This window comes from Ostrea edulis, chromosome 5 (genome assembly GCF_947568905.1).
Source record: "Ostrea edulis chromosome 5, xbOstEdul1.1, whole genome shotgun sequence".
Lineage (NCBI taxonomy): Eukaryota > Metazoa > Mollusca > Bivalvia > Ostreida > Ostreidae > Ostrea > Ostrea edulis.
In genome coordinates this window covers 16,343,143-16,362,438 of record NC_079168.1, presented here as the reverse complement: position 1 = coordinate 16,362,438, position 19,296 = coordinate 16,343,143, and the positions used below count along the sequence as shown (strand labels likewise).

Below are 19,296 nucleotides of genomic sequence, written 5' to 3'. Positions count from 1 at the left end.
ATGACCCTACCCTATTTTTACCTTTTCTTGATTATCTCCCCTTGGAAGGTGGCTTGGCCCTTTATTTTAACAATTTAGAATTCCCTTTACCTAAGGATGTTTTGTGCCAACTTTGGTTGAAATTGGTCCAGTGGTTGTTGAGAAGAAGTTGAAAATGTGAAAAGTTTACAGACGGACGGACGGACACCGGACTACGGGTGATCAGAAAAGCTCACTTGAGCTTTCAGCTCAGGTGAGCTAAAAAAAAAAAAAGGTCATGTTCATGGTGCTTTGGAAATGCTGTTACTTATGTGATCTTTTTATGCTGTGAACCAGTTATAACTTGATCTCTTAGATTATGTCCTATTAATCAATTGATTTGTACTGATATGAAGCACCGCTACATCGGTAACTTACTAAGGCAGGAAATGAACGAAAGATCTGGTTTGAAATTTGGCTGCATGGCACTTAGATGTACTTTTTATCTGTAAGCGCCGGCTCTAAACAGGATATTTATCCTCTCTAGCCAAAAACTGGTAAATATGAAGAAACACTTAGTGATAAGATTTATATGGAAGCGGATAGGTGCCAGGGTATAGAATTAATATTTATTTAACTGGCGGCCGCCACTTAATTTATGTGGTGGCCGCCACTTAATTCATATATGGCGGCTGCCAATTGCAAAAACAATGTAATTCGTATCGCTGAGTGATTTTTGGAAAGATTTAGAATAGTACGCAAACATGCAGCATCGTTTTTCAAAGTGTATAGGGACAGTCAGAGGAGAAATTGTCTTAGATACAATTGTTGACAAGCAGAAAAGGAACCTAAAATGTCTCTTTTGTCCAAACTTCATACTCCTAAATTGGAGGGAGGGGGCTCCGTTCATCCTTCAATTGATCAGTTCATTCATTATTACATTTTTACCATTCATTACTACCACCAAAAGAGTGGGATGGGGGCCAATCTGCCAATTAATCTTATTTCACATGTGAAAATAATTTAGTTTGCATGTGAAAATAATAGAAATTGAACGTAAAAAAACAATGGAGGGTCAGCCCCGTGGTTCTAGGTATTTAACAGTATCGCATATTACTAAGCATTTGGGAGGGATTGCACCCCTTTCATTTTGAGAGAGAGATAGAGAAAGAGAGAGGAATTGAATAACTGGTAACAGCCATATAAATGATATAAATTGAGCGGAGGCTGCCAGATAAATTAAGTGGCGGCCGCCAGTTAAATAAATATTAATGCTATACGGCTTCCGTAAATTTATAACTACATGTACATATGGAGCGCCAAATTAACATAAACTCAAATAATTGAAGATATCTTCAATTATTTGAAGATATCATTAATTCATTTGATGCGCGCAACAATTGAATTAAAGATCTCTTCAAATAATTAATGATATCTTCAATTCTGAATTATTGCGCGCATTAAATGAATTGATGATAGCATTAATTCTTCTGCTGAATTGATGCGCGCTTTAATTGAATTAACGATCTCTTCAAATGAATTAATGATATCAACAATTGAATTAATGCGCGCTACAATTCAATTAAAGAGAGCAATAATTGATATAATGCGCGCATTAAATCAATTGATGAGAGCAATAATTGAATTGATGCGCGCATTAATTCATTTGATGAGAGCAATGATGGATTTAATGCGCGCATTAATTCAATTATTGCTCTCTTCAATTGAATTAATGATATCTTTAATTCATTTGAAGAGAGCAATAATTCTTTTAGAGAGAGCAACTAAATAATTAAAGATATCTTCAATTCAACATCTCCACAATTGAATTAATGATCTCTTTAATTGAATTGTTGCTCTCTTTAAAAGAATTGATGCGCGCATTAATTCCTTATACAAAAGCATTGTAAATAATTAAAGATATCTTCAATTGAATTAAAGAGATCATCAAATTATTTATACCGAGCTTTAAATCAATTATTGCGAGCAATATTTCTACGAAATTAATGCTCTCATCAATTGAATTGAAGAGAGCAATAATTGAATTAATGCGCGCATCAAATCTATTATTACTCTCATTAATTCAATTGATGCTCTCATCAATTGAATTGAAGAGAGCAATAATTGAATTAATGCGCGCATTAAATCAATTATTGCTCTCATTAATTCAATTGATGAGAGCATTAATTCAATTGATGAGAGCAATAATTGAATTGAAGCGCGCATTAATTCATTTGATGAGAGCAATAATTGATTTAATGCGCGTATTAATTCAATTAAAGAGAGCAATAATTGAATTGATGATATCTTCAAATAATTGAAGATATCTTCAATTATTTGAGTTTATGTTAATTTGGCGCTCCATATGTACAATGTAGTTTAATACAGATATTACAATATAACGTTTTAGCTCTGTTGTTCTTGAACTCCTAGCATTCACAACAAATTCTAATTTACTGTAATTAAGGGTATAAGTTCACAATCAAATAAAAATAAATTCAGTTACAAAAACAATATTTTGTTTTCATTGTAGAAAATAAGACTGTTGGCTCGTATGTAAATGAAATGTTAAAACCAAATAACATGATTTTTGAAAGCAAAATTTTCAACCTCAATTCTGTATTCAACCTAGTCAACATATTCTAAAGCATGAAAATTGTGATCTGTCATTATATACACAGCATAGTGTCAAAAGTACGAGGCATATGTAATGCTATATAATGCGACATGTTACATGGTATATTATCATTGAAGAGCAGTGTTTTCTTTAAACTACTGGAGATCATTTTTATTTTGTGAGACCTTATTTCCCTGTGGATACATTGTATTTATTCATGAAACATGTATTGCATAAGATTTCCATAATATGCTGGAAGATTTCATTTGCAAGAGCAAAATTCTTGTGAATGGCTAGTAACGAAATAATATTCTCACAAATAAAATTTGATTTACAGTATGTTTTTTTCCCCTCAAATTTCATAAAATATAAAACCTTTTATATTTCAAAACATCTGGACTTAACTTTTAATCAGGATTTTTAAAAAGATTTTATCAACAATTAAATTTTTAAAGTGGTTGTTTTCAATAATTATAAAGTGAACTTTGTTGAAAGTTTATGTAAAGCTTTATATTTAGGGCATTGCAAATTGTGTTTTTCCAGCATTGTACAGCGTTCTATGGATAAGAGCAACAAAATTAAACAAATTTATGCAATCTTCGAATTTCTTCTCTCTAATCAGAGTCATCTGGTAAACAAAGTCTACGGATAGTTACGACAAATAAGTAGGCCTTTATTAAAAACTGTGAAATTAATGACCTCTTGGTCAGATTAGAGACGTGTCTGGTCAGTCGCGATCTCAGATAGTGCCAACGTTATCCAAGGCTGTGTGCTAATATAGCCTATAGATAATTTTGGCACTATCCGAATATAGGCGGGATTCTTATGGTTAATACAGTGAAAATGTATTCACCTATGTCTTTAGAAAACATGCTTGATTTCTTGATATCAACAAAACAAACTGAGAACGTACGTAGTAATAATAGCCTTAATCGGATAGGAAAACTCGATCTATGGCAAGCCCTTTTACTATTTATTCGTAAAATAAGATATATCTCTTTAGATAAGAGAGATATCTTTATTGGTTAAAGAGATATCTCTGTAAGTTAGAGAGATCTATATCTTTTCATGCTAGGGAGATATCTCTTTAACCAAAAGAGATTTCTCTTTTGTTTAAAGAGATATCTCTTTACACAAATGAGATATCTCTACGCTTGGGAGATACCTCTTTCTCTTTGAGAGATACCTCTCAAAGCTAGAGAGATATCTCTCAGAGAGAAAGAAATATCCCTCTAGTGTAAAGAGATATCTCTTTAAATTTTCAAAAAGAGATATCTCTTTAATCTATAGAGATATCTCTTTATATCCCCCCCGGTGATCATAATGACTTCTCCCTGTTGCATTGTCATTGAAATGATGTAACCCTATTTATTAAGCAAAATACTTCTAGTGTACAAATGGCGGAAAAATTTGAAGAGGTGGTTGGGGTAACATTGTCAAGTTGCCGAGAGGCGAAATTTAGTCTAGCTCGCATATTTCATCAATTTATTGTCTTTGTTTTTTTGTTACTTGTACATGTATACATTTCACATGCGGTAAAAGTAAAAATCTTCCCACGGGATTGCCGCCATCAGGGTGTTGTTAAAACGCGGAACGGAAAACGAAACGGAACGGAATTTAAGAATTAGAATGATTAATGTAGGTAAGATAACGGTAAAAATCGGGAGGGGGGATGATTCATTTTGATTAAAATCAGCAATTTGGGAATTGTTTACAAGCGATAAAACAACTTTATCTTAAAATTTTGCATCATAAATTGATTAAGCGAATTTAGTTAAACGTTAGTATAAGAATTTACGAGGCATTTTACAAGAATTTCGGCAATGACAGAGGTATTAGTGAGCAGTGACACCTATGGGTAGAGAATGAAAAGAACACACGTGTTTTATACTCCCCCCCCCCGTGGCAAAACGCCATTAACACACATGTATACGTATTTACACATAATACCGTGTATGTGTGTACTTACAACAAGGAGTGTGATATGTATAAAACAATAATAAGCAAGGGAGGGCTTCTGGCAGTTAATTTTTAAACTAAATTCTTGTATAGCTTAACATTTGGATTAATAATGAGATGACTTTTAATTCCATTCAAGCATAAATTCTGTGTTAGCTTTTTAGCTATTTCTTATATTATGCAATAAATCTGTTAATACCTCTTACTATTGGTCGTAAACTTCACCCTAGTTAACATTGGTTTTGTTTCAATCTTTCTTTCCTGCTATATCTCTTCAGTTTCAACACTAATCCGCAGGATATCGGTAAATGTACGAACTTTCACATAGATTCATCCCAAATGGGGCAAAACTTTTTTCTTCACCGGACTCGTTCGCTTTAAAATTTGATGTGATACAAAAATGTATATTGTACCAGGTGTAGAACTAAATTCAAATTCAAATTCAGTTATTTTAAACATATGTACATGTAGTTCGATTAAAAGCACGTTCGATTTAAAAAGGCTATGTTTGGGGAAAATTGTTCAAAAAATTATTTTATCCTTTATAATGTTGTTTTCGGGGGGAGGGGGGTGTACCTTTTATTTATTGGATGGGCTCATAAAATCGTTTCTTACCATACCAGCCAGAATAAAGTAATAGAATTTGAAAGGGGGTGAATTATAATTCAAGTCTTTTTCAGTATGTTACCTTACTTCTTTTTTCTTCATTTGTGAAACAATATACTGTCAAAATCTGGGGGGGGGGGGTGTGTGACAAAACCGGGAAAAAAGATGATGCCAACAGGCGCTTGCTTGATATTTTTATTAAAACGTGCTATGCAAATTATTAAGCAAGCACCTGTTGGTACATTCATCCACAAAATCCACCGTGTAAAAATACATAACAATGCATTAGTATGAGGTATCAATATGAAATGGTGGATTCTGAGGATGGCTTCCTGTTCTCTCTGTAATTTCTGCGCATTCCTTGTTGAAAATAAGCCTTTTGATTTTGCAAAATGTTGACCTCAACATTATTGCATATATTTCCCGTTCCGTTTCGTTTTCCGTTCCGCGATTTAGCAACACCCCAGCCATCATGGTAAGATTTGCTTTGGCGGGCTTCTACGGAAGGCGATAGGTGCTAGGGTATAGAATTAATATTTAGCTGGCCATGGCGGCCGCCACTTAATTTATGTGGCGACCGCCACTTATTATCTGGCGGCCGCATTTTATCTGGCGGCCGCTACTTAATCTATCTGGCGGCCGCCACTTAATTTGACTGGCGGCCGCCAGTTATTAACTGGAGGCCGCCATATAAATTAACTGGCTGCCACCACTTATTATCTGGCGGCCGCCATATAAATTAACTGACGACCGCCAGTTATTTTATCTAGCGGCCGCCACTTAGTTTATATATGGCGGCTGTCAATTGCAAAAACAATGCAATTCGTATCGCTGAGTGATTATTTTGGAAAAATTTAGAATAGTACGCAAACACGCAGCATCGTTTTGCAAAGTGTATAGTGACAGTCGGAGGAGAAATTGTCTTCTACAATTGTTGACAAGCAGAAAAGGAACCTAAAATGTCTCTTTTGTCCAAACTTCGTACTCCTAAATTGGAGGGAGGGGGCTCCGTTCATCCTTCAATTGATCAGTTCATTCATTATTACATTTTTACCATTCATTACTACCACCATAAGAGTTGGGTGGGGGCCAATACGCCAATTAATCTTATTTCACATGTGAAAATAATTTAGTTTGCATGTGAAAATAACAGAAAATGATCGTTGTCAAAAAAAAAAAAAAAAAAAAAAAAAAATGGAGGGTCAGCCCCGTGGTTCTACATATTTAACAGTACAATCGAAAAACAATAATTTAATGCTCTTAATTGTATATATATCACATACATATTACAAAGCATTGGGGAGGGATTGCACTCTTTCATTTTGAGAGAGAGATAGAGAAAGAGAGAGGAGTTGAATAACTGGTGACAGCCATATAAATGATTTGAATTGAGTGGCGGCCGCCATATAAATTAAGTGGCGGCCGCCAGTTAATTTATCTGGCGGCCGACAGTTAATTTACATGGCGCCCGCCAGTTAAATTAAGTGTCGGCCGCCAGATAAATTAACTGGCGGCCGCCAGATAATAAGTGGCCGCCGCCAGTTAATAAGTGGCGGGCGCCAAATAATAAGTGGCGGTCGCCCGTTAAATTAAGTGGCGGCCGCCACATAAATTAAGTGGCGGCCGCCACATAAGTTAAGTGGCGGCCGCCAGTTAAATAAATATTCATTCTATACCATGGCACCTATCGGCTTCCGCAGGCTTCCGTTTTTGGGAGAATTACGTAAGTATTCAAACTAATAAAAATATTGGAAAGAGATATCTCTTTCTCTTTAAGAGATATCTCCTTTTCAACGATTAAAGAGATATCTCTTATACTTTGAAAGATATCTCTCTAGGAATTCTTAAAGAGATATCTCTTTAAGTGAAGAAGATATCACTCAAAGTAAAAGAGATATCTCTCAGAGTAAAAGATATATCTCTTTAAGTGAAAGAGGGTGGAAGAGATATCTCTTGAAGTATAAGAGATATCTCTTTAAGTGAAAGAGATATCTCTTATAGTGAAAGAGATATCTCTTTAAGTGAAAGAGATATAGGTCCCTCTAAGTGAAAGAGATATAATCTCTTATTTAGAGAGATATCTCCTAAGGTTAAGAGATATCTCTCATTTTAAAGAGATATCTCTTTAAAATAAGAGATATCTCTTTGAATTAAAGAGATATCTTATTTTTGAATAAATAGTAAAAGGGCTTGCCATAAAACTCAGTTTCCAATGACGCGATGTCGAGATCGAAATGAAAGCGGAAGTTTACGCCACATAATGAAAGTGAAAGTAAACAGCGTGGATCGGTCATCGATACACTGACGAATTTTAATCTTCACAACACAAACCTGACAGTGACACACTCTCTTTTGATTTAGTGGTTAGACATTCTACTTCCACCTTCTGGAACAACATTTTTTCAGAATTATTGAGGATATTTAGGTTAATAGTGAATTGAAAGAAACGACTTCGTCAACAGAATGTTTTTAAAGAATGTAGTTTTCTTAACCTTTCTCTACTTCATTCAAGGACTACCGTATGGACTACAAGCACGATTTCTTCCTGTATATTTCCGATCACATGGAATGTCCTTAACAGACATCAGCATGTTCAAACTCCTTCTTACACCATGGATGTTGAAAGCCCTTTGGGCCCCTTTTGTGGATAAATATGGAACCAAAAAATCATGGCTAAGTTGGAGCATGGTGGGACTAGTATTTACGTGTTTAGCAGGTGCCTTCACACCCCTGAAAACTATTATACCCTTGGCATGTGTGCTATTTCTCTTTAATCTCTTGACATCAACTCAAGACATTGCAGTCGATGGAATAGCAATATACATTCTCTCGGAATCTGAACTTGGTTATGGTAACATTGCTCAGGTTGTCGGCTATAAGTTTGGGTCTATATTTGGGGGTGGTGTGCTGACGTGGCTGAGTGATTATTTGGAGTGGTCTTCATTACTCTTCAGTCTTGCCGTAGTGTATGTGATATCATTATTGAATGTTGCATTCCTAGTTTCTCCAACTGACCAGGGACAGAAAGACACTGATAAGAAAGCATCCCCAGAAAAAGAAGCCCTAAGACGGAGGCCTCAAAAATCATGGTTTATACAACATTTTATTGAAATCTTCCAATCTCCAGGAACTTTGTGGATGATGGGCTTTGTTCTACTTTATAAACTGGGTGAGGTTACATGTACTGATAAGATGGAGACTGTATAGAGGTATAAAATTCTATTCAAGTTTTACAAAAAATCATATTAATATCAACATGTCCTGTCGGATTAGAAATCCATAGAAATTTGAGCTCAAAATTTCGAATACCACTGAAAGTACTTATGCTAGACATTATTTGGTGTTGTACACAAAATATAATTTAGTTAATAGTTGATGTATGCATGTTTTAAACTTTAACACACTCTACTGATTTTTATATATTGAAATAGTATGTAATACAATTATATTTTGTTACTTACAGGAGAAATAGGAGCCTTAAACATGCTGCCATTATTTCTGATTGACAAAGGTATCCAGGCTTCCTCTGTGGGATTCTGGACTGGAGTGGTAGGACAAGTCATTTCTATATTTGGTTCCATTCTGGGAGGAATCATTGTGTCTGGCAATAGGTAAGATTTGGTTTCATTCTGTGTAGAATCACCAAAAACTTAATGAATTTATATGTGACTGTACAGAAATCCTATCCATGAAATTACAAATTTACCAGCATTGATCCAGCAAAAGTAGCAATAAAACAGGGTTATAAGAAATAGGTCCCAGTGTTTCTCTGCTCCTCTACAGTACACTGTAATCAGTGTAGAGAAGTGGAGCTACAAGTCTAATTTTACTTAAATTAGCGTATTTCCTGTTTCAGACTGACTGCTTTGATTCTACACGATGTCTGTGCATTAAGACTTGTGCCAATGTTATTCACCACTGTTGTTATATTTTCCTGGGTAGAAAAAAGTCAGGTTTGTTTTGGTGTGTACACTTTTTTTTAATGTAATTTTTTTTATTCAAAGTTCATCATTTTTACCTAAATGTGTGCAAGAGTTATTCCCCTTAAATGGAGTATTTATCTTTCTCTGTTTTAGTACTTGCCATTATTTCCATGTGCCTGATGTTGCTGATAAGTGGAATAGTCACCACAGCCACATTTACTCTGATGATGCAATGCTCTAAGAAGGCTCCAGTCTGTATACAAGCCAGCCACTACACCACGCTGGCCACCTTAGAAGTGGTGGGAAAATTGTTGTTTTCTGTGCTGTTAGGATCCATTACTGATTCAATAGGATATGAATATGTGTTTATTTTGTTTCTTGTATTGTCGACCATAATCATTATATTTATCCAAAAATGTCCCAAAGAACTTATTCACCATGCAGTAGAGGAGACCATAAAGAAAGCTGAGTGATCTGAAACAGCTGTTTAATCACTGTTTGTCCATTTTGCTCTGTCTCACGATTAACTTTGCACATTTGTACCTCGCTGGGATGAATATGTAGAGAGCTTTGTCATATCCTCTGTTCGGAGCTGATGTGTTATCAGTGGACAGCAAGACCAAGGGAAACTACTCTGGACACTCAGCAATGAAGCACCAATTCACGTTCTTCTCACAACTACAGGATGTCCTATTTCACATCCTTAGCCCTTGTGTCATCAAACATTTAATCATTCAAAGTTTTGATTAACTTGTGTCTTTTGCAATTAGCTACTTTTCAAAGACTTACTTGATAATTACCATATTGTAATATTTGTTACCAAATTTTAATGATACGATTTTGAAAGTTTTTTGACCTTGTGGTATTGACCTGCACATACTTTTCAATAACTAACCTTATCGTTTTATGACTTTTTTAACCTTTGACCTACATTTCAAAAACTTACCTAGTCTTTAATGATATCTGCATCATTCCAACATTCATCTACATGAATTTTTTACTATACAAAAAAATTCTAAACTTCATCTTGAAATTTATCATAATAAGCATACATATTGCATGTGAGATGACCTTTCAAATGCTACTACACTTTACCAAAATGTTTGACCTTGGTCGTATTGTTTTGAACTGCATAGTGACAGCAGGAGATTACTTTACATGTCAGAAGTCTGGTTAGAATAGACAGGACTTTGTTTATTGCTCATATGAGGGTTTCTGTGAATAATGATGTCACAGCAACCAATGCTTGTGTTCCTTAGATTCACTCTCTGGTTTTAGTCTTTACATTATTGCAGTAGTCTCGCCTGCTGGTCAGCTTGATTCTGTGACTGCTCTTCAGGCAATTCTGTCCTTTGATGCTGGGCAGGATGTTTCAAGATCTTTAGACATATTCCAACCATGTCTTTCTGGGCTTGACCTCCGCAATAACTCTAGTGTTTCCAAACTATATATGAAGTAATGAGTTTGACATGGACCAGTCATCTTTACAATTTGAAAATGTTTGTTTGTTATCTTTCAAGCAGCCCTTTTTGGCGATGCACAACCCCCACTAGCTCCGTTGTCTTCTGACAACTGTCGACTTCTTCACCCACTAGCTCCGTTGTCTTCTGACAACTGTCGACTTCTTCACCCACTAGCTCCTTTGTCTTCTGACAACTGTCGACTTCTTCACCCACTAGCTCCATTGTCTTCTGACAACTGTCGACTTCTTCACCCACTAGCTCCGTTGTCTTCTGACAACTGTCGACTTCTTCACCAGAAACACTGGACCAAAATCTAATTTTACACAAAGTATTATTTATTGTTTATGGGAAACATTAAGAGATATCAAAGATAAAATAGGGTGACTTTGTCACATATGAGGTAGTTTTTAGGCTATGAATAAGTGTTTCCATGCAAATGAGGAAAAATCAGTAAATTTACTGTAAACTATCTCTTTCTGTTTGTATATTTTGAGCAAATTAATCTAAATACTTGTTGTTTGTGGCATGTAGTGCTAGGTTTTAATTATGTTATACATTGTTCATCAACAAAACTGCCGCGGTGCAAGTACATACATTAAATAATTCAAAGCAAAATCGATGCGAGAAGCAGAATTTTCTACCCAATGTCATTTTTGCTGCGCAAGTATCACCACTTCATCAGGCAGGTTCATATATTTTGTAAATATTGCTCGAGAAAATGCACTGACCGGCATCATTTACTCAAAATAATGATCAAACAAGGTCATGCCTGGGACTTACACATGATGACATTGCAATGTGTTATTTCACTTGACCTTTTACAATATATAAAAGAATTGCTGAGAATCCTTGCGCTAGATCAATTTAGTGTAAATTTAATGTCCATAGCTCTGTGACATCATCTCCACATCACTGTAATGACACAATATAATGCACTTAAGTCATTTATGCATAGATCTGTATCAACAGTTTCACTTCATTTGAGTTGAGTGTGAATTATTGATCTCAAAATAAAAATGATTGCTTGTGCATATTTTGTATTCTTATTTGCACAAAAGCATCTGTACCTGACATTATGCGTAATTAATGATATTCTCTAGCAGTCTGACTGTGTGTGACGACTCCTTTTACATGCAGACAGAAAATAAGTCCGAATTTAAGGTTTGCAAACCATGACTCAGTTCTCCAGGTACTATAGAGGTCCAAATTTAGATGTCTTCTCAAAACAAGGCTGCTATTTTTAAACTTCTGTAAAAGTTGTTGTTTACATGTGGGGTAAATTTTCACTAATTACACAATCATGTAAATGTGTAAATTTTCCCTACGCGTATAGTTTTAGATATTTGATATAATTATTCAGTTACTGCGCATGTTTTTCCCCACATGAAATGTTGGACATGGAGAAACACGTACTTAACCCCCAGTGTAAATAACCATGCGTTTTACAGTAAGTGACGATCCTACATGCATTGGCATGAATGCTTTCTTTACTGTTGGTTACTAGGTGACCTCTGAACTCTTGGCTTTCATAAGTGGCAGAAGATCTCCACTAGTCTTCCTCAAGTTCTGGGTTCACATTTGTTTGTTTACCCGGTAAATCGCTGCTCCATGACAGGGAATAAAAATGCAGTACAGAAAATATACGTCCAATTTTAAAAGTTGGAGCAACTTGGATGGGATGTATGCACTTTTGTTAAATTTTTACCAGATATGGTTGATTCCATGTACATGTATGTTTGAAGCATGTCAATTAACTGGTGTTCTTGAGAAAATATTTAGAAGTATTATTCTCCTTATTTATTACACAAATATGTATGTTGAGCATGTTAGTCACCTGAGAAGACACAAAGACTTTGTGATATGTTCCACAGCTTTTGAAAGGAAAAATAAAAACAGATAAATATTCATTGTCTTTTATTTAATATTTTACTAGACCCTTAATACACAAATACATTTACTTCCAAGTTCCAAGAACATCATATCTAATCTGTATCACGATTCACCGCTTCATAAATAATCACTAATAAAATACATGCAATACAATGAAATCCATATACAGTAAAACACAGTTATAGTGAACCTCCAAAGCCTGTAAAAAAAACAGTTCATTATAACCAAACTTCATTATAGCCAATAAAAGTTTCGTTATTTTCCTATCATGGTGGAATAAATATTACATGAATTCATTATAAGTGTGTTTTACTGTAAATTATCACAAAACTGGAGATTCCTTGTAAATTTTATTTGCCCTCCTCTGTAGACTTGTTCAGTTGTGATCAAGTTTTTCAAGTTTTTGTAAATTTTATACGAATCAGAACATTAGTAATCTATTATTACTAAACTTGTATTTTGTACGATACACACACGAGACAATATCAAGCATTTATGAGATCACTAGTAATAACATTTGGAACAAGAGAACCGTTGCCTATATATGCACATGTTGTGAAAAAAAAAATCTTGTGACAAATGAACACAACTGCAGACGTGCTCGTTTAATTTCATAACCGTGGAGGTAACATGAATATCACATGACAGAGAGTACATAATGCACACATTGAACTGTGTTGTATCGCATAGTGTTCCCCCGCTACCTCTCTTTGGTGTGTATGGAATTACTTGGTAGATAATCAATTGTGTAAAAGGACAATGGTTATAGCTGGTTGTAGTGAATGAGGGATCACAAACTGTTACTGAATAGCAAAATTTGTGGTTATGGATGAATAAAATGTTTAAGATGGATGTTTACCATTGATGTAAAGATTAAATCAGAAATACATTCTTTAGAATTTGTTTCACTTGTCTTGGATTAAGGTGTTATGGCTGAGTATACTTTAGAGTTTGTTTCACTTGTCTTGGATTAAGGTGTTATGGCTGAGAATCTGTTGGTCTTCCATTAGAATCCAGCAAGGGATTTTTAAAATTTAATTCAAATGATTGATGCTGCACCAAAATTGCAATTTTCAATATATGACAAAAGTTTTAATTTTCCAACACTACAATATCTTAAATTCTCTACATATCCCATAGTTTTCATTAACGTCGATATGTGTTACACCTCCTTAAAAAGTACAGTGTGCTAGATGGCAGAGTGAAAACACCTCAAATCAGAGGCATTCTTCTGTTTTCACAAGATAATATGAAAACGCATGTACTTCCTCTGCAACAAATCTTCAAAATCGGAAGTAACTTACCAAATATTAAAGATGATTCATTCAAGAGTTGCACCAATTTAAAAGTTACTGTATTAGTACATGTATTAGCTACTTTTTCATCCCCAAACCAATACATTTTGCCAGTTATAGCTCTGACATCTTCAAACTTAATTTTGAAATACATGTCTGTTTTGCATTCACAATCTATCTTGGTTTGGAACTATATGTCAGAAGGATGAAGACCAGACTAAACAAACATTTACTGGACATAGACATCTTATGACATGATCGACTCACAACTTTGTCACGTTTCACCTGCGGTGTGTCAATCTATTTTCACCATGCTATACAAACATGTCTTAACACACAGATAATCACTAATTCTCATCCTCTTCTTCTCCTTCATAATCTTCCCCATTGGTATTATCCTGTATTCTAACTACTCCTGATGAATATGCATAAGCCATCATTGCTGTTGCTGCAAACAATCCAGCTAAAATCATATTGCGAGTTTTGTTCGGAAAGTCCAAAGCATCTCTTTTAAGTGCTTCACTTCTTTCTTGTTCTTCCTTCCTCATTTTGACCACATCTGAAAATTATTTACAGATCATTTATTTCTTCATTCAATCAATAGTTAGTATTTGATTTCCAGACCAGAGGCAACTTGCATCATATACATGTTTGTGTACTTGCCATCTTGAGAGAGTGGGAAGAACCTGGATAATATACGATTGGTATGGTTACAGAGATTGGGGCAGTTCTCGATGTGTTTGACCAGCTGGTTACTGGTCAGTGGTCCTTTAATTAGAGGTGCAATATACCCAAATACCATAGCATCGAGTGATGTTGGACTGAAAATAAAATCAAATAAAACCAGTACACAATTGCTTCTACTTGCAAGTTGTTTTGAAAGATATGAATTATTATCTGTTGAATTGCTTTAGGGGCGAGATCAAAAGTTCGATGTCGGATAAAAATCTAAATTCAAATAGTTAGGGGGAAGAGGTATAAAATCTCTGTGACTGTTAAAAACCACATAAAAATATTACATTTTAATGAACATTTGATAGTGTTAATGTACAGTAGAAAGGGTATACAGTGTTATTTATACTTGTTTATTTTCACTTGTAAATCAATTACTTTCAACATTTATCATATTTAGTTTTAAAGGGGGTAAAACTATGTGAATTTAGTTTTTTGTCAGACATTGAACTTTTGATCTCACCCCTTATAACATTGAAGTTGTTTCTACATCTGATTCATTAAAAACTGAACGAAACAGAATATAGTAAAGTGTAACAGTATTTTTATTTTTGCACTTTTGAAAAAAGATCACACTAATTTATGGTTGCACTAAAAAGTCTATGAATTCCTAAATGTCCTACCAGTCTCTCATGATATAAAAACCCTTTAGTAAAACTTTCATTACATGTTGTAAAACCCCCTGAGTAAACCTTTCATTACCAGTCTCACATGTTGTAAAACCCTTTAGTAAAACTTTCATTACATGTTGTACAACCCCCTGAGTAAAACTGTCATTACCAGTCTCCAAAGAAGAAGTCTTGCTCCCCGAGTTTGTAGGACAGTAGGTTGATGCATTCTTTAGCTTCTTTATATATCTGTATGAAAAAGAAATTTTTACTGAATTTTACATTTCTAGAATCTACATGTACATGTATGATTTCAAAGTGAGACAATGGCATGCATAAAATATAAATACTTGTAACTTACAAACATGAGTACTTCATCATTATTAGACATCACTAATGAGTACAAATTCTCCAAAATATATAAACTTGTAAATGGGGGTCCCAAATACACTGTATCATTATTAAGTTGCCAAGTATCAACATTAGAACCAAATTTCTAAAGGCAATGCGTATTAAGCAATTTAATATTATGGATATCTTTAGTACTTTCTTTTTAATGAAGAAATATCTTCATTTTAAAAATCATAAGTGACATGAACTAAATCCAGAGACTCAAGACTACATGATCATGTGACAAAGACTGATATGTGTAAAGTTTACGGACAGATGCCAGACATGTGATCATAAGAGCTTACTTGAGCTTATAGCTTAGGTAAGCCAAAAACTCACTTGAGTCTATGCTCAGATGAACTAAAAATATACGATTGATTACCAGTTTGTCAATATCTTCTTCGGTTACATCTTGTTTCTGCAGTGGTGTGTACACTTCATTTGATGCAGATGTCATCATTTTCTTTGTCACATAAAGACTGAGTGGAAAACCACATGCTTTAGCATATAGTGGCCGTGTGGTTTCTGTGAAAGCATGGGCATCTACCCACCAACTGTGTAACTGTAGAAAGACAAAATTTCCTTATAACCAATACACAACCAAAAAATCAGATTTTTGTGTAATGCTTAAAGGGAAAGGCAACCCTAACCACATAGTTGCTTTGATAAATAAAGTATTACTACTGATATCGTAATTGACAGTCTTTAACAACAAAAATCCTTGCTTAACAATTAAATCAATATTAATCTATCATGTATTTTAAATTACCCGCCGCTAAGAGAGTGGCCATTGAAGTTTAATTTATGACGTCACACCGTCTATTCCAGTTTATTTCATCAGCAGCACTGTAAACATGACAAGTCATGAACAGTTAAGTTTGGAGCCGTATAGATTTGAGCCCGTTCTTTCACAAGAAGAAATTGAGAAAAGAAGACGTTCAGTCGAGTCGCAGACAAGGCAGACGGTAAACGTTCTTCATACAAATGTCTTGAACCTCAACTTGTCATTACGCAAATGATGGATCCGTGCACTTTAAGTAGTCTTGGTCATAACCTTTTTTCACATCTCCCCTTCGCATTAGTGTAACCAACTGCTTGCCAGGAAGGCATCAACCTATTTATTCGTAAGATCTACCACATGCACATCTTTGATGATCTCACAGGTGCTTGGGTTCAGGACCCCCCCCCCCCCCCCCTTCCGAATAAGCTACATGAGTAGATTTAATTAATTTTTTTGTTGAAAATATTTCTACTGCATGTCAATGTCGTGCATACCCATAAGTCCAAAATACATATAATTCAAAATAAGCCCTTTTTAAAAAAAAAACCCTCACTGGTTATTATAAGTTCTGTTATAATAACCAGTGAGGGTATTTTTTTAAAGGGCTTATTTTGAATTATTTTTGACTTAATGGTTATGCAAGACGTTGTTGACATGCATTAGAAATATTTTCAAAAAAAAAAAATAATTACATAGTACTGATTCAGAAGCTTATCTAGGCCATACATCAACAGAATTGTATGACAAATTTTTATCATATGATTAATCCTATCATTTATCATGTAAAAATCTTTTGGGTTGCCTTTCCCTTTAAGTAATATTCCTGCACAAAGGTTAGTTAACTGCTACTTCACAATGTACCCAACACCTATAATGTCATTGCCAACTACAAGATGTAACATAGTTCAGTTCAGTTGGCTATGATGTCATAGTTAGTAAAGTGAAGACAGACACTATCATGATGGAGAGTTTCTGACATATATTTCAATCACATGACCAGTGTCCTGCCTATCCATAATATTTTTGTGCAAAATGTTGACCAAATAATACAAAATACATGAACAAAATACTTTACAATTTGTTGAGACTCACATATGCAGGTTTTAATTTTTCTTCCAGAAAATAGAGAAATGCTTTGTTATCAGCCTGGAGCTTTCTAGAGAGTGACACATCATTTCCAAAGTTCTGCAAAAAGTTTTTAAAAATGTCAACAAATATTCAACTGGCCCAAATACACTGTTGAACATTGGTTCAATAATGTAAAGTAGTGAAAACATTTTGAAATTTATAATGACTGTGGCCTAAAATTATTTGTACACAGTATAAAATGTATTTTTAAATACACTGTACAATCCATCCCCTAGTCATTCTGTCCCCTAGTTGTTTCATACATTAAGATGCGTGTTAGCTACTTTCATTTCTGTTTGAATTCCCAACTGTTAAAATAGATGTACTATACTTTATCAAGCAATTCTGTATTCATGTACGCATTGTTTACAACTGCAGCACATTCATGAGGATATGCCCATCATTCCAATTTGTAAAAATATCAAAGGAAAAACATTGGAAATATATCTGAATATAAATACTGTCATAATTTCGAGTTTCACTAATTCTGTTTATAAGTGCAGCTTGAATGCATGCATGCATGCTCAGCATTTATTGCTAGATGTATTGTTATTATAATGGGTAAGGAGATGTTGTCTGTCAGCGTCCTAATCTAGTGGTCACCGATGTTCTCATGGGAACGTAGGGATTTTGGCTAAGATTAAGTCTTAAAAGTTTGAGCAGTTCTACATCGGAGTCTAATGCAGATGTATGTTAGTTCTACACTGAAAGCAGATGGACTGATGTGTAGATTGAACTTGGAAGTTATTCAACAAAAATGTTGTGCATGAGTATATTTGTAAATAAACTAGAAATACAACATCTGCCTTCATCTTGCTAAAATACATTACTGTGAAAAAATAATTATAAAAAATATATGGGGATGGATTGACTACAATAATTGTAACTGGAATGACTTGGGGTTGGAACAGTTAGGAATGAACATAGGACCGGGTTCACCAACATTCTTGAAATAAATTCTAATACCTGTTCTTTTAAATATTCAAAGATGCTTATAACACCACATTTCACTGCATCTCCATTTCGGAAAACTGGAAGTGACCCTGCAATAGGTAGAAAAAGATGTTTTTCCTGACACCTTTGATCTTGATCAGAATTTAGATTTATGATTTTACAATAAGGAAACAAGTAAATCATGATTGAAATTGATTTTTAAAAATCCCCATAATTACACATCTAACCTTAATACATATATGTTAATAATCAACATATGCATATGGTCAAGATGTGTATTCATATTTCAAGACCCAAGCACCTGTGCCAGACATGTAAAGCAACATAAATATAATTATGTGTGCTTGAATATGCCTTGTCATCTATTGTTATAGAAATATTGGCATTTTGTCTCTTGATTGTTGTAATTATCTCATGTTTGTGACCATTTTATTTTTCAATTTGGAATCTGAATTGGAAATTAAAGTATTCTGTATAAATGAAATCATAATCATTATGTTACACCTGAAGGCGACCTCAATGGGTTGTTTCTTGCTGTAACTTTTACAGGTATTCCTGAAAACTTGCAATATGACTGAAAAGATAAAAGAATATATAAACAGTTAAAAAGTAACGTTTGAATTTCCTCTGGCTCTGCTAAAAGAAAATACAAGCAATTTGAATCCCGAGTTTATTTCATATTGTTTTCTATTCATTAGATAAGTAAACTTTGAATAACCTGAACTGCCAAACATTTATGATCAAATGAGGGAAGACCCCATTCACCAGACCATACTTCTAATGTTTTGATTTCGTCTGCCATGTTTTAGAGGACACGCGGGTTAAATTCGGTACTAATCAATGCGATCAATAAATGTTTCGAGTTATGGATCTACATGGTTAATAGATGCTTTTAAAGATTTTTTTCTTTGGTAAAGATTTTTGGCTTTGTAACTAGTAAATTCAAAGCTATCAAATATTTTTTGAATATCATTTTCACTGCGCAAATCAGC

General features: G+C 34.4%; 2 protein-coding genes across 2 annotated transcripts; one reads left to right on the top strand and one right to left on the bottom strand.

Annotated features, from left to right (window-relative positions):
- The first annotated feature begins 7,395 nt into the window (after window positions 1–7,395).
- On the top strand, window positions 7,396–11,559 carry LOC125648829 (major facilitator superfamily domain-containing protein 3-like). Its single transcript, XM_048875822.2, has 4 exons — window positions 7,396–8,309; window positions 8,604–8,751; window positions 8,997–9,103; window positions 9,217–11,559. Exons 1-4 carry the CDS (start codon window positions 7,604–7,606, stop codon window positions 9,534–9,536), a joined length of 1,281 nt encoding a protein of 426 aa, XP_048731779.2. The 5' UTR covers window positions 7,396–7,603; the 3' UTR covers window positions 9,537–11,559.
- Window positions 11,560–12,423: 864 nt separating this feature from the next.
- LOC125648833 (metaxin-1-like) lies at window positions 12,424–19,148 on the bottom strand. The gene is made up of 8 exons (XM_048875826.2): window positions 19,023–19,148; window positions 18,809–18,878; window positions 18,317–18,393; window positions 17,315–17,407; window positions 15,824–16,003; window positions 15,224–15,300; window positions 14,375–14,532; window positions 12,424–14,270 (listed from the first exon to the last, which is right to left on the bottom strand). Exons 1-8 carry the CDS (start codon window positions 19,104–19,106, stop codon window positions 14,059–14,061), a joined length of 951 nt encoding a protein of 316 aa, XP_048731783.1. The 5' UTR covers window positions 19,107–19,148; the 3' UTR covers window positions 12,424–14,058.
- Between the last annotated feature and the right edge of the window lie 148 nt (window positions 19,149–19,296).

Coding starts and splice junctions, on each gene's coding strand:
- LOC125648829 (XM_048875822.2), top strand. CDS start 7,604: ATGTTTTTAAAGAATGTAGTTTTCTTAACCTTTCTCTACTTCATTCAA. Junction 8,752..8,996: donor ATCATTGTGTCTGGCAATAG/GTAAGATTTGGT, acceptor TTCCTGTTTCAG/ACTGACTGCTTTGATTCTAC. Junction 9,104..9,216: donor AAAAAGTCAGGTTTGTTTTG/GTGTGTACACTT, acceptor TCTCTGTTTTAG/TACTTGCCATTATTTCCATG.
- LOC125648833 (XM_048875826.2), bottom strand. CDS start 19,106: ATGGCAGACGAAATCAAAACATTAGAAGTATGGTCTGGTGAATGGGGT. Junction 17,408..18,316: donor TTGAATATTTAAAAGAACAG/GTATTAGAATTT, acceptor AACTTTTTGCAG/AACTTTGGAAATGATGTGTC. Junction 14,271..14,374: donor CTTCCCACTCTCTCAAGATG/GCAAGTACACAA, acceptor AATAATTTTCAG/ATGTGGTCAAAATGAGGAAG.